Source organism: Gobius niger, assembly GCF_951799975.1.
Source record: "Gobius niger genome assembly, chromosome: 18".
NCBI classification, from domain to species: domain Eukaryota; kingdom Metazoa; phylum Chordata; class Actinopteri; order Gobiiformes; family Gobiidae; genus Gobius; species Gobius niger.
Genome location: NC_136869.1, coordinates 28,620,584 through 28,639,964, shown reverse-complemented (window position 1 = coordinate 28,639,964; position 19,381 = coordinate 28,620,584). Strand labels below are relative to the sequence as shown.

The window sequence follows — 19,381 nt, the reverse complement described above, 5'->3', positions numbered from 1 at the left end:
ATTGAGATGTTTGGTGAAGGACACACACGATGTGACACACTCGCCAAGTGAAATGAAATTTATACATGATTTTTAAAGTTTTTTTATGAATAAAATCTGGAAAGTGGGGTGTGTACAAGTATTTACAGTCTATTGAGGTAGGGTTTTGATGTTGATGTGCTGTTCCATTTTTGCTGTTCCTCTACACATGACGTGTGTTCCTCCCAAACTATTCAACTTTGGTTTGCGAAAGAGCAGCACTACTGGAGAAATATACTGAGGTTCATTCGGTCGTCTAGTAATGCTGACAATATGTTCCTGTGGTTCTGATCCTGTCTGATAGTGATGAAATGCTGCTGAAATATGGCTTTGCTAGTCACTGTTGTACAAGCAGAGGACGTATGCCCTCTGCTGGCCTAAAGTGTAAGTGCGCTTGTCATACCTTTGAAAGCAAGCAAAAATACTCATTTATTTATTTCATTTATTGATTTATTTGACAGGGACATTGCAAGTCAACAAAGTACAAAACAAGCTTGTTACTGATGCGATGCAAAAAGAGATGATGCTAATTTTCAACTCTAGTCCCTGGTTGGACCTTTCTACACAAAATTAACATTTTCAATTTTATCTTAAAAACGTACCTATATACACTATAAAAATCCTTTACACACACAAACTCAGTGCTATTTACAAACGGGTACAATTCTGTTTCGATTTCAGCCAAGACTTAACTCAAGAGGTGAACATTTTAAACTCAGTCATGCTTTTAAGTTCAGTGGGTCATGAGTTCCTTTGCATTTTTATATGTAAAGGCAGACTGACCAAATGCAGTCTTACGGTGAGGAACTATGCCGTTATTATTGATGGAGCCTCTGGCGACTCTGTTGCTGTTTTGTCTCTGTACAAATGAACTGAGGCTCAGGTGCAAGATTATTTGCACATTCGAAAGTTAGTTTGAGAAAACATAAATCGCTAAAGCTTTTATACAATATAACATATAACATATAACAATTTATACTTCTTGAGAATATTGCAGTGATGGAAGCGGATTGGCTTCTTGTCCATGATCTTTAGAGTTTGATTGTATAATGACCTGATGTGTTTAGTGTCTGAGGGCGTGGCCTGGGCCCATGCTGTCATACAGTATGATATATGTGAGAATATCATAGCATGCATGTACAGAAGGGCAGCCTGGTGTGGAATATAGTGTCTAATATAAATAAAAACATGAGACTGTATGTTTTTATTAATTCAATAAAAATCTAAAGGCTGAGCAGTAAAAACTAGTTGTAAAAGCCTGAATCAAAACTTGTTAAAACAAGGACTAAACCAGGACAATCACAAACTACAGTATATGATGACTTTTAAAATAAATAATGTAGTTTCTTTATGGATAAGGCACATATTTGTAGGATATATGTATGTTTGACCCTCAGTTCAAGAAGACTGTTACGCACAGGACTATATCATTGGCATTATACAGATGGCATACTGTAGGTTATCTTTGCTTCTTACAAACCAAAATAAACTAACACACACACCACACCGATGTTGTCCTCGCAGTAGAGACACAATAATATCCTCACCTGTTGATTTACCACAGCCTTTACAGAAGAACAAATAGCAGCACGTTGTGGTTGCAAGAACAAACAGCAAAGAGACATACAATCTTTATTCCCACGGCTGCCAAATTCACCAACATTCCAGAAACTCTCTTCTAGCCCCTGACACCCCTCCTCTTAGTAACGTCAAGGCTTGGTCGGCCCATAACTTTTTGAATCTCGATGAGGGTCAAACTGAGGTCATCGTGTTCGGTAACGCTGACCCCCATTCAGATTTGGGCTCTTTTAATCCATACGCAAAACCCTCAGTCACCAACCTTGGCGTCACTATTGACAGCGATTTTAATCTGAACAAGCGAGGGAGGGCGGTTGTCAAATCTGGCTTTTATTCAAGGTGAAACCATTTTTATCCCCAAAAACTTTTGAGCAGGTCATTCTTGCTTTTAGTTCGTCTAGACTTGACTGTAATGTGCTTTACGCTGGAATCAGTCACTTACAGTTAGCCCAAAATTCAGCACCGTGTCTTTTACTTGGAAGCAAGAAACGCAAGCGCATCGCCCTGATCTTCGCCTCTCTGACTGGCTCCCGGTCCGTTTTAGAGTTGATTTTAAGATTCTATTGTTTGTTTTTAAAGCTGAATAATAATAATAATGCATTGGTTTTCTATAGCGCTTTTCTGGACACTCAAAGACGCTTTACATTGCATTATTCATTCACTCCATACTCGGTGGTGGTAAGCTACTATTGTAGCCACAGCTGCCCATGGGGTAGACTGACGGAAGCGAGGCAACCAGTCTGCGCCATCGGCTCCTCCGACCACCACCAACCACTCACTCACACACTACATTCACTAGGCTGTTACTAAACGGTCTCCCATCCCAGTACCGACCAGGCCCTTCCCTGCTGAGCTTCCACGGTCTGACGGGATTGGGCAGAGCAAAGGCGGTAATGGACTGGCCCCACAATATGTCACAGACCTCATTCAAATTTTAAACACCAGAGCCTGCACTGAGGTCTGAGGGCCAGCTCCAGCTTGTGGTTCACGTCCAAACAGCGTCCACAGTGGAATCTTAAAGTCTTCAAACGAAATGTGCTATTAGAGGTGGGCAATATATCATCTACAAGATAATATCAAAAGTGCTGTCTGTAAGATATACAAATTTGTGTCAAAAAATGTGGGGGAAATTGGGGACAAAAAGTAGATTTTTTTTTTTTTAAGAAATAGGGACAAAAAAAAATGTTTTTAAAACGGTGGGGGGCAAAAATTTAAAAAATAAAATTTGGAGAAATATTGAGGTAATTATGGGGTAATATGTGGGGAAAATAAGAAGAAAGTCGGACAATTTGGAGGAAAAGTGTTTAGAACAATTATCAAAGAATCTATTTGCGGCATATTTTTGCATATTTCTGATTTTTTGCAAAAATATCGCTTCATCATCGCTATCGAGAAAGTTCCCAGAAATATTGAGATGTTTGTTTTTGCCCAGCCATATAAATAAAGTTGGATTGGATTGAAAGTGACTGTTGAGTGTATTGATTGTATTCTGTGGGTGCAGTTGCCACAGGAACATCTTCTAAAGTTGTTGTAATGTTTTGAATGCAGGTTGGACTCCCAAACTCCAGGCTGCGTTATTACCTGATGGCCAGGCGCTCAGAGGAAGGCTTCAGTGCAGTGACCCATTCAAAGGTAGCACGCGTCTTTTGTTTACTTTACTCACCTGCTCTTTGTGGTTTTAAAGTTTCTGCCCATTTGTCTATAGCTTCTGGAAACCTTTCCTGTCCATGAAGACAAAGACTTACTGGAGCCCTCTGCAGCTTTGTGTCCTCATCATACAGAGGTGCGGAGCAACAACACTTCTTTACAATGAAGGGTGCTCTAAATCCAGTACGATTATGGCATTAATTATAGATGGTTGTAAATTGTTAAATAACGTTCTTAAGGCAAGTTTATTTGTAGAGCACAATTCATACACAAGGCAATTCAAAGTGCTTCACAGTCGCATAAATATAAGAAAACAAATACAATCAATAAAAACATCAACATAGAATTAATCAATTACAGTAAGAGGCGAGAGTGTAGATAAAATATTAAGAGACTCCTGCTTCACTTTGCCACCGCTCAAAGCTGTACACAGGCATGAAACGTGAATATAATTAATTTGCTGGAACAATTTGATATGCAGGAGGGATTGTGAGAGCTAGAAATGAGTTTAGGCCAAAACTGAAAATTTCAAAGTTTGAACAGGATAAATGAGGTACCCCAGCTTTAATACATCTGTCATTACAGGGACAATCTACATGAAACAAAAACAGTCTCAAAGTTTAATGTGTTCTCTGTCAGTACATATAAACTACGGTCCAATTATTTACTCTAAAAAACAGACAACATATTTTGGTTGGGGGGTGCTGAAGGACAAGATTACCCCCAAAAATTTGATATGTATTAATATTGCCAGCAATTCGCAAACCATCCACCAGGGGGGATGCAGCACCTTCAGCACCTTGGGTCCCTTATCCAAAAGTGGTGGCAATATCCAAAAACATGTGTTGGTCAGTAGAAAAGCAATAATAATAGTAGAAAAGCAATCATTTGTTTATGAATTCAAACATTTGTAAACGTAAACAGTGTATCTCCCACAGAGTTTGGGCGGCATGGTGGTGCAGTGGTTAGCGCTAGTCCCGGGTTTGATTCCCACCTGGATGGGGCCTTTCTGTGTGCAGTTTGCATGTTCTCCCTGTGTCTGCGTAGGTTTCCTCCGGGTTCCTCCGGGTTCCTCCGGGTTCCTCGGTCACCCATTGTACACTAAAACATGTACAATGGGTAAATCCTCCAACCAGGTGATTCTGACCGTCAGCCTGGCTCCACATCTGGAGATGGATCCTCGGGCACAGCACTGCCGTCACCCACTGCTCCCTACGGGTCGTCCTAGCGGCGTCGAAATATTTTGATTTATAAATTACATTAAAATTTTAAAGTCATACTTATGTTTGACACTGCTCATATGCACAAAGTGCAGTTTAAGAGACAGGGAAGGGGATATAAAAGTTTTGTAATAATATTGTAATAATTATTTTAGCCATCGTTTTACTCTAACTTTTTATTCTAACTTGAGTCATCTCATGTTACTTTGAATCATGAATAAATAAATTGACAAATAGTTGCTTGAATCCATTTCACTGTTTGGATTTTTCCTGTCCACAGGCTGTGGACGGTCCAGAGTGCGCTCAGTTCCTGTACAAGTTGGAAACCAGGGCGGAGCAGCAGAGGAAGCAGCAGCAGAACAGTGACCCGTCCATCACACAGATCCAGGACTTCCTGGACCCCGATGTGGACCTAAACGTGGAGCAGTACCTGCTGCAGCCCAAGACCCTGCTCCGATATGCCCCCATCCTGGATATAGTGCACCCCTCCAGCCGGAGGTCCATCTGCTTCACCAAAGGGTGTGTGTGCCGTCATTAGGCGTCGTGGAGCACAGGGCTGGGATCATACACTTCATGCCACGCCTGTTGTGATTAAATTCATTAGTTGTAAACCAAATGAAAGTGAAGTAATAAGTGAGCGTGCACTAACACAAATAAGAGTGCTTAACCTCTTAACCGAGCACATTTTCTCCAGTTTGGTTTTACCTAAATCTAAGCTTCTTGACTGGAGCTGATAGCCTATAGCCTGATTTGAAAGCTAAGACCTACAAAACTGATCTACAATTTTTCCTTGTTGTCGTCACTTTTCTGTCGTATTTTTGATTTTTTTTCGTTGTCATGTTTTGTGACGTTTTTGTCACTTTTTCTCGCTTTAAAAAAAAAAAAAGTCACTTTTTTTCTTGCTTTTTTTTATGTCAATTTTTTTTTTGTCGCTTTTTTATATACAGTGGGGGAAAAAAAGTATTTGGCCAAAATCCAATAGAATGTCTATTTGAAACTGACCAAATACTTTTTTTCCCCACTGTATATATATATTTTTTGGATTTGGGTAATGCCAAACAGGAGAAAATGTGCTTGGTTCAGGTAGGGTTAAGAGGTTAACAAACAGATAAGAACATACATCTCGAAAGTATTCATACACCTTGAACTTTTGCACATTTTGTCATGTTTACCCTAAACATAAAGATTTTATTTGGATTTTTTTACTAAACGTTCACACACAAGTAACAGACAACTGTGAAGTGAAAGCAAAATGATACATGATTCTGTTATTTTTCAAAAAATAGAAAAGTGAAAAGTGGGGCGTGCATAAGTATTCATACAGCATTTTCTGAGTGCATTAAATTGCCTTTAAAACATTCTTAATGACTCCAGAATGTTCACACCTTGGCCTAACCATTAAATAGAGGCACCTGTGTGTAATCTACTCTCAGTATAATTTCAGCTGTTCTTTTAGGCCCTCAGAGCTGTGGTCGGAGTGTATTGGTCACTAAAACACATCATGAAGGTCAAGGAGCACCAGAGAGGTCAGGGATAAAGCTGTGGAGAAGTTTAAAGCAGCGTTAAGTTATACAAAGATTTCCCAAGATTTAAACATCTCCCGGAGCAACTGTTTAATCCATCATTCAGAAATGGAAAGAGTAAAGCACCACTGCCAACTTACCAAGACGTGGTCGTCCACCTAAACTAACAAACTGAACAAGGGGAACACTGGTGAGAAATGCAACCAAGTGCCCCAAGATAACTCTGGAGGAGCTGTGAAGTCCTGCCGCTGAGCTGGGGGAATCTGTACATGGGACAACTATAAGTCGTATCTACACAAATCTGGCCTTCATGGACGAGTGGAAGAAGAAAGCCATTATTGAAAGGAGGCCATGAGAAATCCAGTTTGAAGTTTGCTAGAAGTCATATGGAGGACACAGCTCCATGTGGAAGAAGGAGCTTTGATCAGATGAGACAAAAATTTAACTTTTTGGCCCAAATGCAAAACGTTATGTATGGAGCAAACCTGACACTGCTCATCGTCCTGAGTGCACCATCCCCAGTGTCAGATATACGGGGGGGAGCATCATGCTGTGGGGCTGCTTTTCCTCAGCGGGGACTGAGGAGAGTGTAAGAATAGTTGTGAAGATGGATGGAGCCAAATATGGGGAAATTTTGGAGGAAAACCTGCTGGAGTCAGAAAGAGAACTAAGGCTGGGGCGGAGATTCACCTTCAGCAGGACAATGACCCTAAACACAAAGATAAATCTACAATGGAATGGTTCAATAAAAACATATTAATGTGTTAGAATGGCCCAGTCAAAGTCCTGACCTAAATCCTATTGAAAATCTGTGGAATAATGTGAAAACTGCTGTTCACAAACGCTCTCCTTCTAATGTGACAGAGCTTGAGTTGTTTTGTAAAGATGAATGGGCTAAAATTTCAGTTTCTAGATGTGCAAATCTTGTAGAGTCAAACCCCAAAAGACTTGTGCTGTTATTACAGCAAAAGGGGGTTCCACAAAGTATTCATTCATCTGTATGAATACTTATGCAAGCCCCACTTTTCACTTTTCTATTTTTTGAAAAATAACAGAATCATGTATCATTTTGCTTTCACTTCACAGTTGTCTGTTACTTGTGTGTGAACGTTCAGTAAAAAATTCAAAATAAAATGTTTATGTTTAGGGTTGTAAACATGACAACATGTGCAAAAGTTCAAGGTGTATGAATACTTTCGAGAGGCACTGTATAGTGCAAGATCAAAATTCCTCCAAATTCCCACGAACAGAGGAATGAAACTATTTAAAAGTGTTTATACTTGCAGGGTTTCCACGGGGCATTAAAAGTCATTAAGTGAAATGTGACAATCAAGGCCTGAAATGTAATTAAAAAGCATTAGTGATTTCAAACTGGCAGTAAACCTAGAACCTAACAATTTACTTAAGTTCATGAAGAACATGTTCAGTGCAGTTTTGGCTGAATTTTCTTCTTTTTTTTTTTTTTTTTGCTAACAAGCTCCCTGTTTTGTCCAATTCTCTTTCCTCTTGGATGCCATGTTTGCAAATTCTAAATTAGTTTTTTGCGGCATTAAAAAAATAGTATTTGGGCATTAAAAATGGCATTTAAAAGAAGTTGGACTTGGACAAACCCTGACTTAGTGTCTCAAAACATATTGCAATAAAATTCAAAACAACATATCGCCCCATCCCGAATAATAAGCTGATTTGAATGCTCCATAGTCAATGGGTTCAGTTTGTAAATCCACCTACATTAGACTCTCAAAGCACTATTCGAATGTTCCCCTTCATACATCAGCCTCCAGGGACAGTCACAGCTCCTTGTATGGGCTTCATAGAAGAAGGATAAAATGAAAACTATCTAGTGTTAAACTAAATGGTAATACCTACAGTTGTTTGTCTTCTATGAGGCTTGATTTGTGTGTGGAATGATTGTGTGAAGCGCTGTGGGAAAAGCACATATAACAAGCTTCCATTCCATAAAAGGTCACCATTATATAAATAAGAAGTGTTCTCAATCAGACCCACCTGGTTTAATGAAGGTGAAATAAAAAATGAAACTGACGGATAACAAATATATTGACTCTTGAATCTAGATTGATCAATTGAAAGCGATATCGCCCAGTATAAGTGGAGTTGTGTTTATTTCATCTCTGTATCATTGAGCTCCTGTGTCTACTTATCAAAACGATGGATTCCATCGTCTTATTTGCTCGGATAGTGGAAGATTGCACTGCGCCTCAAGTGTCTGGCTTTTGTGTTCTAGGTATGGACGTTATGTGGAGGGGACTGGCTCAGTGCTGCTGTCCTCCACTGAGGCGGAGGTAAGGCAAAGACCAAAAACCCGTGTGACCAGACCTTGACACTCCCGTGAAAAGGTTTTGGTTTGTGTCGTCTTCAGATGGAGTCCGTGTTCAGAGGCCTGGAGGAGCACAGTGAGGAGGAGAAGCTGAGGAGGTTACAGATGCTGCAGCTGCGCTACTTCACTCCCAGGGAAGTGGCCAACCTCATGGGTTTCCCCCAGGGCTTTGGTATGTGACCCCACTGTAGGCATGTGCCTGTGAAGGCATTATACTGCCCTCTTGTGTTGACTAATAAGGATTACATCTGAAAACCTTGGCATCAATGTCAGGTAAATCCTGTTACATTAACTAGAGTACCCTTTTGAAGAAATATGACTTATATTATATAGTATTTTACACATAACTAGGGCTGGATACCGTTTTTGTTCGATGTGATACCTGAATGATACTTCTTTTGAAAACAGAACAACAGTTATTTTAAATGTGTATCATTTATTTGAGCTGAAACAATAGTGCCTTCTTTTTTTTTCCGTAGCAGGAGTTCGTGCCTAAACTTTTTTTTTTGCTGGTACCCAGTCCTACATATAACATTCCCATTGAGTTCTTTTTTCTTCCATGATTACTGTATTTTCCGGATTATAAGTCGCTCCGGAGTATAAGACGCACCAGCCAAAATATGCTTAATGAGAAAACAGGCTGAGGCGAACGGTTTGCTAACGTGACACATTACACAACAAACTAAATAGGTGTCTGTTATGTTAACGTCACAGCTCAGATAACTAAAGCATAAGGAACATACCACTGCACCGTTGACAAGCCTCTCCCAACAGCATGTTTTTCAATCTCTCATTTGCGAAGTCGTCCCTCTAGCTGTGGCTCTAGCTTTTAGCCCGTGATTAGTTTTGTTTTGTTTTCTTCTAAAAGTACCCTCCGCTTCTAGCTCGCGCCAAACTTTCTTTCTGCTGCTCAATTAGCCTGCAGTGCCCTCTAGTGGCATGTGAAATTATATATTGGAATTTAAGAAAAGAAAAAAAAAATCACATATTAGTATGAGACGCACCCCCTGCCAAACTATGAAAAAAAGTGCGACTTATAGTCCGGAAAATACGGTAATGATCTTATCACTGCAGTCAGTCCCAGGCTCGATGCCCCTCACTGCCGGTGCGGTCATTGGCTGTTCTGTTTTTTGTACTATAACCAGATGCTGCCGCATTTTATCCTGAAATCAAGAGTCTATTCCAACGGTTGGCAACGTCAAGCCCGAGGGCCCAATTCGGCCCTCATGAAGAGAACCTCTGGTCCCCAAGATGATTTAGAGAAATATTATGCAAATATCAAATACCTGCTAAAGTACTAAAAATGCAGCTGAACATCCCACTTGGTCATACGTCTTAAATGTAAAACACTTGAATTAGCAGAAGATGGTTATTTTCTTTGAGCTACAATGGTGAACTTTGACCTTTGGTGTTTTGGCGATGATGAAAGTTGGCTTCCACGATGCAAACTTGCCTCCAGTTGCCTTTATACAGAAATAAGTTTTTAATAGCACTAGTAGTCTACTTTTATTAATGTACCTATGTATTACTACTAAAACTGCTGATTACTGCCGTTCACAAATAATGCAGCATGCTGGATATACTGCTCTACTACTGTAACATCTTTAATGCTGCAAAAACGTGCGACATATGGAACATCAAGCAGCCACCTAAGCGTAAAGGAAGATTTTGGAGTTGTCAAAACAAAGGTGGCACACATCGAAGGATCACGCTGAGCCTTTACAATCACCGGCTCTTTATGCGTTCTGTTTTGGACTCCTGATTCTCCCACTGTGACATCATACGAAGGCATGTTCTTGTACGCTCACTGAATATGTTTTCTTGCAAGTTTTTAAAGACTGGATATGGACATTGCATAATATCTGCAATCCTGCACAATGGTCTCGTCCAAACACAAAGAACAACAAAAGTCACCACTAAGACCCAAACAGACGGATTCAAATACACTGCTCACAAAAACTTAGGGCACACTCAAAAAACACAATGTAACTCCAAGTCAATCAAATTTCTGGGATATCAGACTGTCCAGTTAGGAAGCCACGCTTATTGTGAATCAATTTCACCTGGTGTTGTGGAAATTAAACAGACAACCAGTGAAATGAGAGGCAATTAGCAAGATCACTCCAAAAGAGAAATGGTTTTGCAGGTGGTGACCACAGACCATTTCCCTGTCTTCATCCTTTGGACCGTATTTTTGGAACACTTTTGCATTTGTCCAGTGTTCTCACCACTAGAGGTATCATGAGGAGCATCTACAACCCACAGAAGCTCCTCAGGGAGTGATGCTCATCCAAAATGGCACGTCCATTCGTGCTGTGGCAAGAAGGTTTGCTGTGTCTCCCAGCGCAGTGTCCAGAGCCTGGAGGAGATACCAGGAGACAGGCCAGTACACCAGGAGACCTGGGGGGGCCGACCGAGGTCAACAACCCAGCAGCAGGACCGCTATCTGCTCATTTGTGCACGGAGAAACAGGAGAAGCACTGCCCGAGCCCTACAAAATGACCTCCAGAGGGCCACAAATGTGCATGTTGGTCCTCAAACGGTCAGAAACCGACTCCATGAGGGGGGTATGAGGGGGTATGAGGGGGGTATGAGGGGGGTATGAGGGTGGTATGAGGGTGGTATGAGGGGGGTATGAGGGTGGTATGAGGGTGGTATGAGGGTGGTATGAGGGGGGTATGAGGGCGTTGGGCCGGTGCTTACTGCCCAACACCGTGCAGCCCGATTGGCATTTGCCCGAGAACACAGCGATTGGCAGATCGGCCAATGGTGCCCTGTGCTCTTCACGGATGAGAGCAGGTTCACCCTGAGCACATGTGACAGACGTGGCAGAGTCTGGAGACGCCCTGGAGAACGTTCTGCTGCTGCAACATCATCCAGCATGACCGGTTTGGTGGTGGGTCAGTGATGGTCTGGGGAGGCATTTCATTGGAGGGCCGCACAGCCCTCCATGTGCGAGCCAGAGGTTCCCTGACTGGCATTGGGGACCGGGATGAGATCCTCAGACCTATTGTAAGACCATATGCTGGTGCTGTGGGCCCTGGGTTCCTTCTGATGCCTGATAATGCCAGGCCACATGTGGCAAGAGTGTGTCAGCAGGTCCTGCATGATGAAGGTATTGATGTTCTGGACTGGCCTGCCCGTTCCCCAGACTTAAATCCAATAGATACATCTGGGACATCATGTCTCGGTCCATCCATCAACGCCACGTGGCACCACAGACTGTCCAGGAGCTGACTGATGCTCTAATCCAGGTCTGGGAGGAGATCCCTCAGGAGGACATCCGTGGTCTCATCAGGAGCATGCCCAGGCGTTGTAGGGAGTGCATTCAGGCACGTGGAGGCCACACACACGACTGAGGATGAGACAGACTCATTTGGAGGAATTTCTACAGAATTTGGATCAACCAGTGACCTGATTTGTCACTTTGATTTTGACTATCATTTTGGATCCAGACCTCCAGGGGCTGAGAATTTGATTTCCATTTATCATTCTTATGTTATTTTGTTCTCAACACATTGCCCTACACTATGAATAAAGATTTTCATCCGAAAAATCGAATTGATTGACATCTAGGATGTGTTTTTTGAGTGTGCCCTAAGTTTTTGTGAGCAGTGTATTTGGCCAAAAGCTAAATGTGCCATGTTAACCTGATAACAGTCTCTTTAATAAGTAGATAGAGGGTGACCACATTTCCCAGCCTGAAAACCAGGACGGGGTCGAGGTCTGCGCGCGCAGTGCACCGTCCACCGAGCTGTGCACGCGCACCGTTAAGACAACCAGGAGTGACAACAAGTCCTTCAATTCACCTCCTGAAGGTAGCGCGGGGATAAGTGAAGAGAGGAGGCCGTGGTTAAGAGAGGAGGCTGTGGTTATCAGGTTGTAGAGACAAAGTTTCCCCTCGTCTTTCAGCGTTTGCGCACGTATGAGCGCAGCGGGCCGCGCTCTCGTCTCTGTCCACGGACTTTTAAACATCTCCGCAGAAATGCGAGGAGGGTTTCTCTGCTCAGTGGGGTCTGAGTAGGCCTGGTTTAATCACATGTAGCGGTAATAGCGATAAAAACAGCTGTTTGCTACTTCTTACCGCTCTCTCTCCGCCCTGTCTTCCCGTCCGTTCTCACTCCTCTCTCCTCTTAGCCTACAGTAAACTCTGCACGGGTTATCAGAGATGTTGTTATCGTTCTCCCGCGCTGGCACTTGTGTGGATTTGTGGATTTCTCAGACGAAGGGGGGGCACGGACTGAGCGATGGTGCGAGTGGTTTGATGCAGCAGGTGGAGTGAGTGACAGAGGCGCTGGGCCAGGGGAGTGACAGAGGCGCTGGGCCAGGTGAGTGACAGAGGCGCTGGGCCAGGTGAGTGACAGAGGCGCTGGGCCAGGTGAGTGACAGGTGAGTGACAGAGGCGCTGGGACAGAGGCGCTGGGCCAGGTGAGTGACAGAGGCGCTGGGACAGAGGCGCTGGGCCATGGGAGGGACAGAGGCGCTGGGCCAGGTGAGTGACAGCGGCGCTGGGACAGAGGCGCTGGGCCAGGTGAGTGACAGAGGCGCTGGGACAGAGGCGCTGGGCCATGGGAGGGACAGAGGCGCTGGGCCAGGTGAGTGACAGCGGCGCTGGGCCAGGTGAGTGACAGAGGCGCTGGGCCAGGTGAGTGACAGAGGGGCTGGGCCAGGTGAGTGACAGAGGGGCTGGGCCAGGTGAGTGACAGAGGGGCTGGGCCAGGGGGAGAGGACAGAAAGTGGTTCGCGGCAGCTCGAAATCTGATCAAAAGTAACGAGAATGGACACGCAGAAATATCCGAGTCCTGATCGGGAGGTGTTGTCCGATTCCGATCGAGTCTGTAACCACGCGATCGAGCCCGATTTCCGATCACGTGATCGGATCGGGACATCCCTACTACTGATGCAGACGAATGCACAAGTCGACATAAAGCTACACTGAAAAGACAAACTGTGAATAATCACTCATATCCATTGCAACATATTTTCTCTACTGTCAGTCATGCGAAAAGAGGGCTGGGCCAGGTGAGTGACAGCGGCGCTGGGCCAGAGGCACTGAAGCAGTGAGACCAAACCCTAAAACAAGCAATTAAAAGCAGGCTTAACACTGACATGGTTTTATATAAGAGCCTAAGAAATCGCGTGATAAAGCATATGAGACTTGCTAAAAGCAACTTTTATATCACAGCAATTACTGAGGCAAGAGGAAATCCATCAGCAATGTGGAAGACAATTAACAACATTGTGAAACCTAAAGAAAAGCAGTCCCACCTGTGTGAACTCAAAATCGGGGAAGAGTTTGTAAATGAGAGTAAGCGCATCGCCCAGGAACTTAATAATTATTTTATATCATCGGTTCAGGAGTTGTCGGATTGCTTTGACCTAAATACCAGGGTAGAGTATCAGCAACCAACTAATTTAACTGATGCATTTTTTTCTTGAACAAACAACTGAGCGAGAGGTGCTAGCTGTCATTGAAAAAGTAAACAATAGTCACGCTAAAGACCTTTTTAACATCGACACTTCTTTTCTTAAAAGAAATAAAGAAACACTGGTAAAACCTTTAACTCATCTGGTAAATCTTTCCTTTAAAAAGGGAGAATTTCCAAATGACTGGAAACAAGCTAGGGTTATACCTATATATCAATCTGGAAAGGCAGATCTAGCATGCAATTACAGACCATTTAGCATTTTGCCAATTTTTTCTAAGGTGCTGGAAAAGATTGTAGCCAATCAGCTAATGTCTTTCTTACAGATCAATGACATACTGCATCCTCTGCAATTCGGATTCCGGCCCCAATATTCGACAGAAACGGCCAAATTCTGTTTCACTGAACAACTTAAACTAGCATTTGACAAAGGCCAAATAGTTGGAGCGGTTTTCTTAGATTTAAAAAAAGCTTTTGACGTACTCAATCATAAAGTACTTTTACAGAAACTATCCCAGTTGAACTTTGACAATACAACATTACAGTGGTTCAAGACCTCTTTTTCAACATAGACAACAATGTGCAATAATTAATAATGAAAAGTCATCCCTCACGACGCTGAAAACAGGTGTCCCCCAGGGATCAATTCTTGGGCCTCTCCTTTTTGCACTGTACATAAATGATTTACCAAACATCTGTCCGGGCGCAGGTTTCCAAATGTATGCAGACGATACAGTTGTCTTTGTGAGTGGCAAAAGTGTTGAAGCCGTTACTGCGCAGCTGCAGCAACACCTTAACTCTGTGTCAGTGTGGTTTCAAAACTCAGGACTAACACTAAATCTGAGTAAGACGGTGTCAGTTTGTTTTGCTTCCAGATTACACCCCGTGGAAGAACTGCATCTGACAATAAACGGTCAAGACATTGCCCAGGTTAAAGAAGTTAAATATCTGGGCCTAATCTTGGACTCCCATCTAACATTTGAAAGTCATGTCAAAAAGATCACAAGTACAGCCAAATCAAACCTGTACAGTTTCAGAATCATACGGGGCTGTTTACCGTTTCATGCAGCAAATGTATTTATGCATGCAATGATTTTCTCTCATCTTAGTTACTGCATAACCTCCTGGTCACAGGCAACAGCCACAACAGTCAGGCCTTTAAGACTAAACATTAGACAAAACATCTGTCAGGACGCACCATTGTGGAGTTTTGCAGAGGTTAAACTTTCTTAACTTTGAAAATGTAATTAAATTCTGTAGCTTAAAATTAATGTATAAATGTCTGCACAGCCAAGCCCCTGATGTTCTCAGACGGCTCATAGTTCCACTTGGATCAGTGGCTCCATCACACGAGGAGGTGCTGATGGAAATTTGAAAGTACCCGTTAGGAAAAAGACCTTTGGACAGTCGGCTTTTACTGTCCAGGAGCTAAACTTTGGAGCTCTTTGCCTCCTGAGCTGAAACAGGACTTGGACCTGGGGGCTTTTAAAAATGAACTAAACCGTATTTTGAAAAGAGATCAAGTCTGCAATCATTTTTAGTTTGCACTCAATGCACTTCCTTTGTGTAATGTCAGAAGTAATTAATTAATGTTACTGTAAATGTCTTTTTTGTACTTTCTGTGTGCATTTGAAAAGCCCTTCAGGAGACGGACATTGCAAATTAGCCTTGGCTATAAATGTTGTAGTGTGGTACATGTTCATTGTTCAAACATGTCCCTATCAAATATATGAATAAATAAATAAAATAAATAAAGAAGAACATGGGCCTTGATCCTACGACCTTGTGTTCCCGAGACGCGCGCTCTACCCGTTGCACCAACAAGCAACTATTTAAAGGGCCGACCCGTGGGAAGAGAAGGAAAACCCTATGGAGATGTACAGGTTATATCTATATAAACATTTTGTAATGAGAGCTAATCTGCGTGCCCAAAGATTTAGGAGGGTTCCGATGGCTGAGATTTTATTTTATTTTGGGGTTTTGTTGGTTATTAGTTTTGGATTTGTGTTTTGCCATTCATTTCCTCCTCTGTCTGTCGTTTGCGTGTGGCACTTTTTTGTCCTTATATGGTGAATCGTAGACAATGACGTATGCTTCACCAAACTCAGAACACAGTGCGCCTCATTCATCTTCTTAAGAAACTTCTTCAAATCCTCACGAAGGCAGTGTCAGGAAACTGTGTCAGATTCACAGCCTGTTCTTAAGTGGGGCAATACACCTGTGTTCTGAGTTTGGTGAATGCCGACTTGGAAGTGCGTGCATGTGCAGGCTAATTAACATAATGTCACTGCTTATGATTCACCTTAAAATGACGATTAGAGATTCACTCATGACGGATAGAAATAGCTCATGACGGACTTTTTACAACCCTGTGCGTCAAAATGAAGGAGAAAAATTATCCCAAGCGAAACCACTGGTTCCACTACTTGAAAACAAAAATCAGGTATAGGGCCTTTAAGGAGTGTACTGTGTTTACTGTGCACTGCCTCCCCAGACTCCTCCTCCACCTGCTGTTGTTCAGCCTCTCACACTGAACCTTGTAAACACTGCAATTTGAGATTTCATCTCATCTGTACCATAAATGTATTATTTATTCATTTATAACAGTCACACTAAAAGTAGAGGAAATCAGACAAATGTTGAAAATACATATGAAAATACACAAAGAATACTTTAATGTAAGTTTTTAAACCTCTTAATCATTTTTTTGTGTGCAAAACCATACATGTAATGGTGTTGAAACTAAGCTCTGCTGAAATTGTTGTCTGACCGGTTGCATGCACTCGACTACATTCCTCACAGAGGAATGCACACTCCTTAATCAGTCACCTCAAACAGCCCTGGATTAAAGCTTTCCCTGTTCTTTCAGCGTTTCCAGACGACGTCCCGGTGAAGCAGAGGTACAAAGTGCTGGGCAACAGTCTCAACGTTGTGGTGGTGTCCAAACTGCTGCAGTTCCTGCTGTCGGAGGAGCACCTGGGTCTATAACCAATGTTCACATGGCCTGCTGTCATGTGAAAACGAATCTATGGACGTGTTGCTGAGCTTAGCAAAAGAACTCTGAAAAAATGGAAATGTTTTGTGTTGTCACTTTTGTCGGGTGGACACTGCACAGTTTTGGCCATCTGGAAATAAACCCGGCTGGAGCACTTTCCTCAGAGAAACACACACCGTCTGCTCCTGAAACTGGCTCGGAACTACGGTTCTTTCTTTTAGTCGTCGCACGATCCCCACGCCAACACTGAGCTATCTGAAGATATTGTGCAATTAACTCACACATATGTCCAGCCCTACAACATTAACAGGCAACACTGAAAGTTCAAACAAAAGTTGGACATTTTCCATTTCCTATACAACCTGCCTATACACATAATACAAAGGTATGAAAATGTTCTAACAAATGTCCTTGCAGTGTAGAAAGGTCCAACCACAGACTGGACGCACCCTCTTCCAAGTTTTAATGGCCTAATCCCGCCATAAAAAGGCTGACTGGCTTTTACTGCCCTTTATAAAAAGAGATTGTTGTATTTACTGCAAATCTGTTGTATTTACACACCTTTGTATGGTTTTGCCAGAGCTTTAAAGCAGTACTAAGTAACTCTTCCCCCTAGAGGCCATAAGTGCAACTGCAGGTGTCGTAGCAAGTCACGATTTTTTAACTTATTAATTGTCTTGGAGAGTAGACAGGAAAGGTGAGGGGAGAGAGGGTTACTGTGCATCCAATTATGCAATGGAAATATTTTTTTTCACTCAAACTTTGCTGTAAATACTGTTTAAAGTGACGTTAGCCCGCAGTTAGCTTTGCCCGATAGCATGCTAGCTTCCTCTTCATGATTCCATTAGTGTGTATTGCTTTCTCCGGACCGGTGTCAGTCAAGTTGCAAACATGGTTTTCTGTCCAGAGACACCAGAGGGAGATGAAAGACCCTCCAATCATCCCATAAACACTTGTGCTACCCCCACAGGGACCACAGGAAGGATTTATTAAGGTAAACACGTTACTTAGTACTGCTTTAATTGGTAAAATGTAAAATGCCTAAATAAACACGACCCCTTCGTGTGTGAGAGATGTGTGTGTATAAGTAGAGGCACCATGGACCGTCTCCGTGCTTGAGTCTGCGTTAACAACAAGAGGTTGTCTCAAACTGACGCCCTTACCGGGAAAGCACTAATCACAGGCCTCTGACGTATTTATTTGACAGAGACATTGTAATCAACATAGTTCAAAACAGGTTTGTGCAACCAGAGTGCATGGTTAGTGCTGATACAATTCCATTCATTCCATCCATAATCTTTATAGTCTGATTGTATAGTGACCTAATGTGTTTTGTGTCTGAGGGCGTAGCCTGGGCCAAGGCCATCATGCAGTATGACATGTGTTTTGACACTGCATTCAGAATTATTATGCAATTTTCTTTTTTTTTTTACCATGCTGTTATTATTTTTCCTTCACATTTTCAAACTCCAAACACTTTAAAGGGAAAGGCTGTTGGATTGAAGCGTCCCAGGTGATGGCGATGTTTGTAATGAGAGAAAGTGTGGTCAAAGCTGGTCCATGCTCTGAATAAAGACATGTTCCCTTACACAAATGGGAAGGAAAAAAAAATATCTGAAAACGTCACAAATTGTTAAAAGCTAGTCAGAGCGATGCAGCCCTCCTGAGATATCAAAACATATTGGAACGGGACACGGAACCATCATGTGTTGCCAATAGCCAGTCGGGTTGCAAGAAGTGAGAAGTAAGAAGTAAGAAGTGAGATGACAAAAAACACAAAGTAACTGGGTGATTCTCGCAAAATTACATTTTTCATGTGTTTTCAAGTATTTCTTAACACGTAAAGTAAATTGCAAAAAATACATACAGTGGGGGAAAAAGGTATTTGGTCAGTTTCACATAGACATTCTATTGGATTTTAGCCAAATACTTTTTTTCCCCACTGTATATATACATCTCTCTATGGTCTATTTGGGACTTAATTTGATGTAACTCCAATTTTTATTTTTTATTTATATATATATATTTTGGGGGATTTCACAAGATATTATTTTCATTCCAACAAAAGAGAAAAACTTTCAAATGCTAAACATGATGAATAAAAATTGTTATTGAATAAAAAGAAGTAACTTCAGTAAAAAAAAATATAAATAAATGAATGTTAAAGGAACAGGCCACTTTTTTTCCATGCTGTGATATGTTCTTGCCTGACCTTAGATGAGTTGATACGTACCTGTCTGGTCTTTGTGCCTGTGGAAGAGCTTGGTCGCTTCTAACTTCACCCCGTTTGGAGCTTGGAATATGCTGGGAGAGGCCAAATGCTAACATCTTTAGTCGTTTTGCGTAACTGAGAGCACGCACAGGTACACATCAACTCTTCTAAGCTCAGGCAAGAACATATCTCAGTATGGAAAAACGGTGGCCTGTTCCTTTAATAGAAACATTTTATAGTTATCAAAAAAATGTAATTATATATGTTAAAAAAAATCTTCTTCTCTTGATCTCTTTTTCCTCCAAGCTCAGGTCCTCTACCAGAGGCCTGGGAGCTTGAGGGTTCTGCACAGTATCTTTGCAGTTCCTAGAACTGCACTTTTCCCTCCGTGCATGGTTAGGAGCTTTCGCGTCTTAACATCTGT

The 19,381-nt window shown here is 42.2% G+C and overlaps 1 protein-coding gene across 1 annotated transcript in view; it reads left to right on the top strand.

Annotated features, from left to right (window-relative positions):
• trdmt1 (tRNA aspartic acid methyltransferase 1) overlaps positions 1-16,744 on the top strand; it is a gene marked incomplete at its 5' end in the record, with an annotated part of 41,568 nt that extends 24,824 nt beyond the window's left edge. Inside the window, 6 exons of the mRNA XM_079575965.1 lie at positions 3,145-3,228; positions 3,302-3,379; positions 4,744-4,982; positions 8,232-8,289; positions 8,367-8,496; positions 16,620-16,744. Of these exons, the coding sequence (XP_079432091.1) occupies positions 3,145-3,228; positions 3,302-3,379; positions 4,744-4,982; positions 8,232-8,289; positions 8,367-8,496; positions 16,620-16,738 (708 nt within the window). The 3' untranslated portion in view covers positions 16,739-16,744. The remainder of the gene's footprint in view (positions 1-3,144; positions 3,229-3,301; positions 3,380-4,743; positions 4,983-8,231; positions 8,290-8,366; positions 8,497-16,619) is intronic.
• Positions 16,745-19,381: the final 2,637 nt, after the last annotated feature.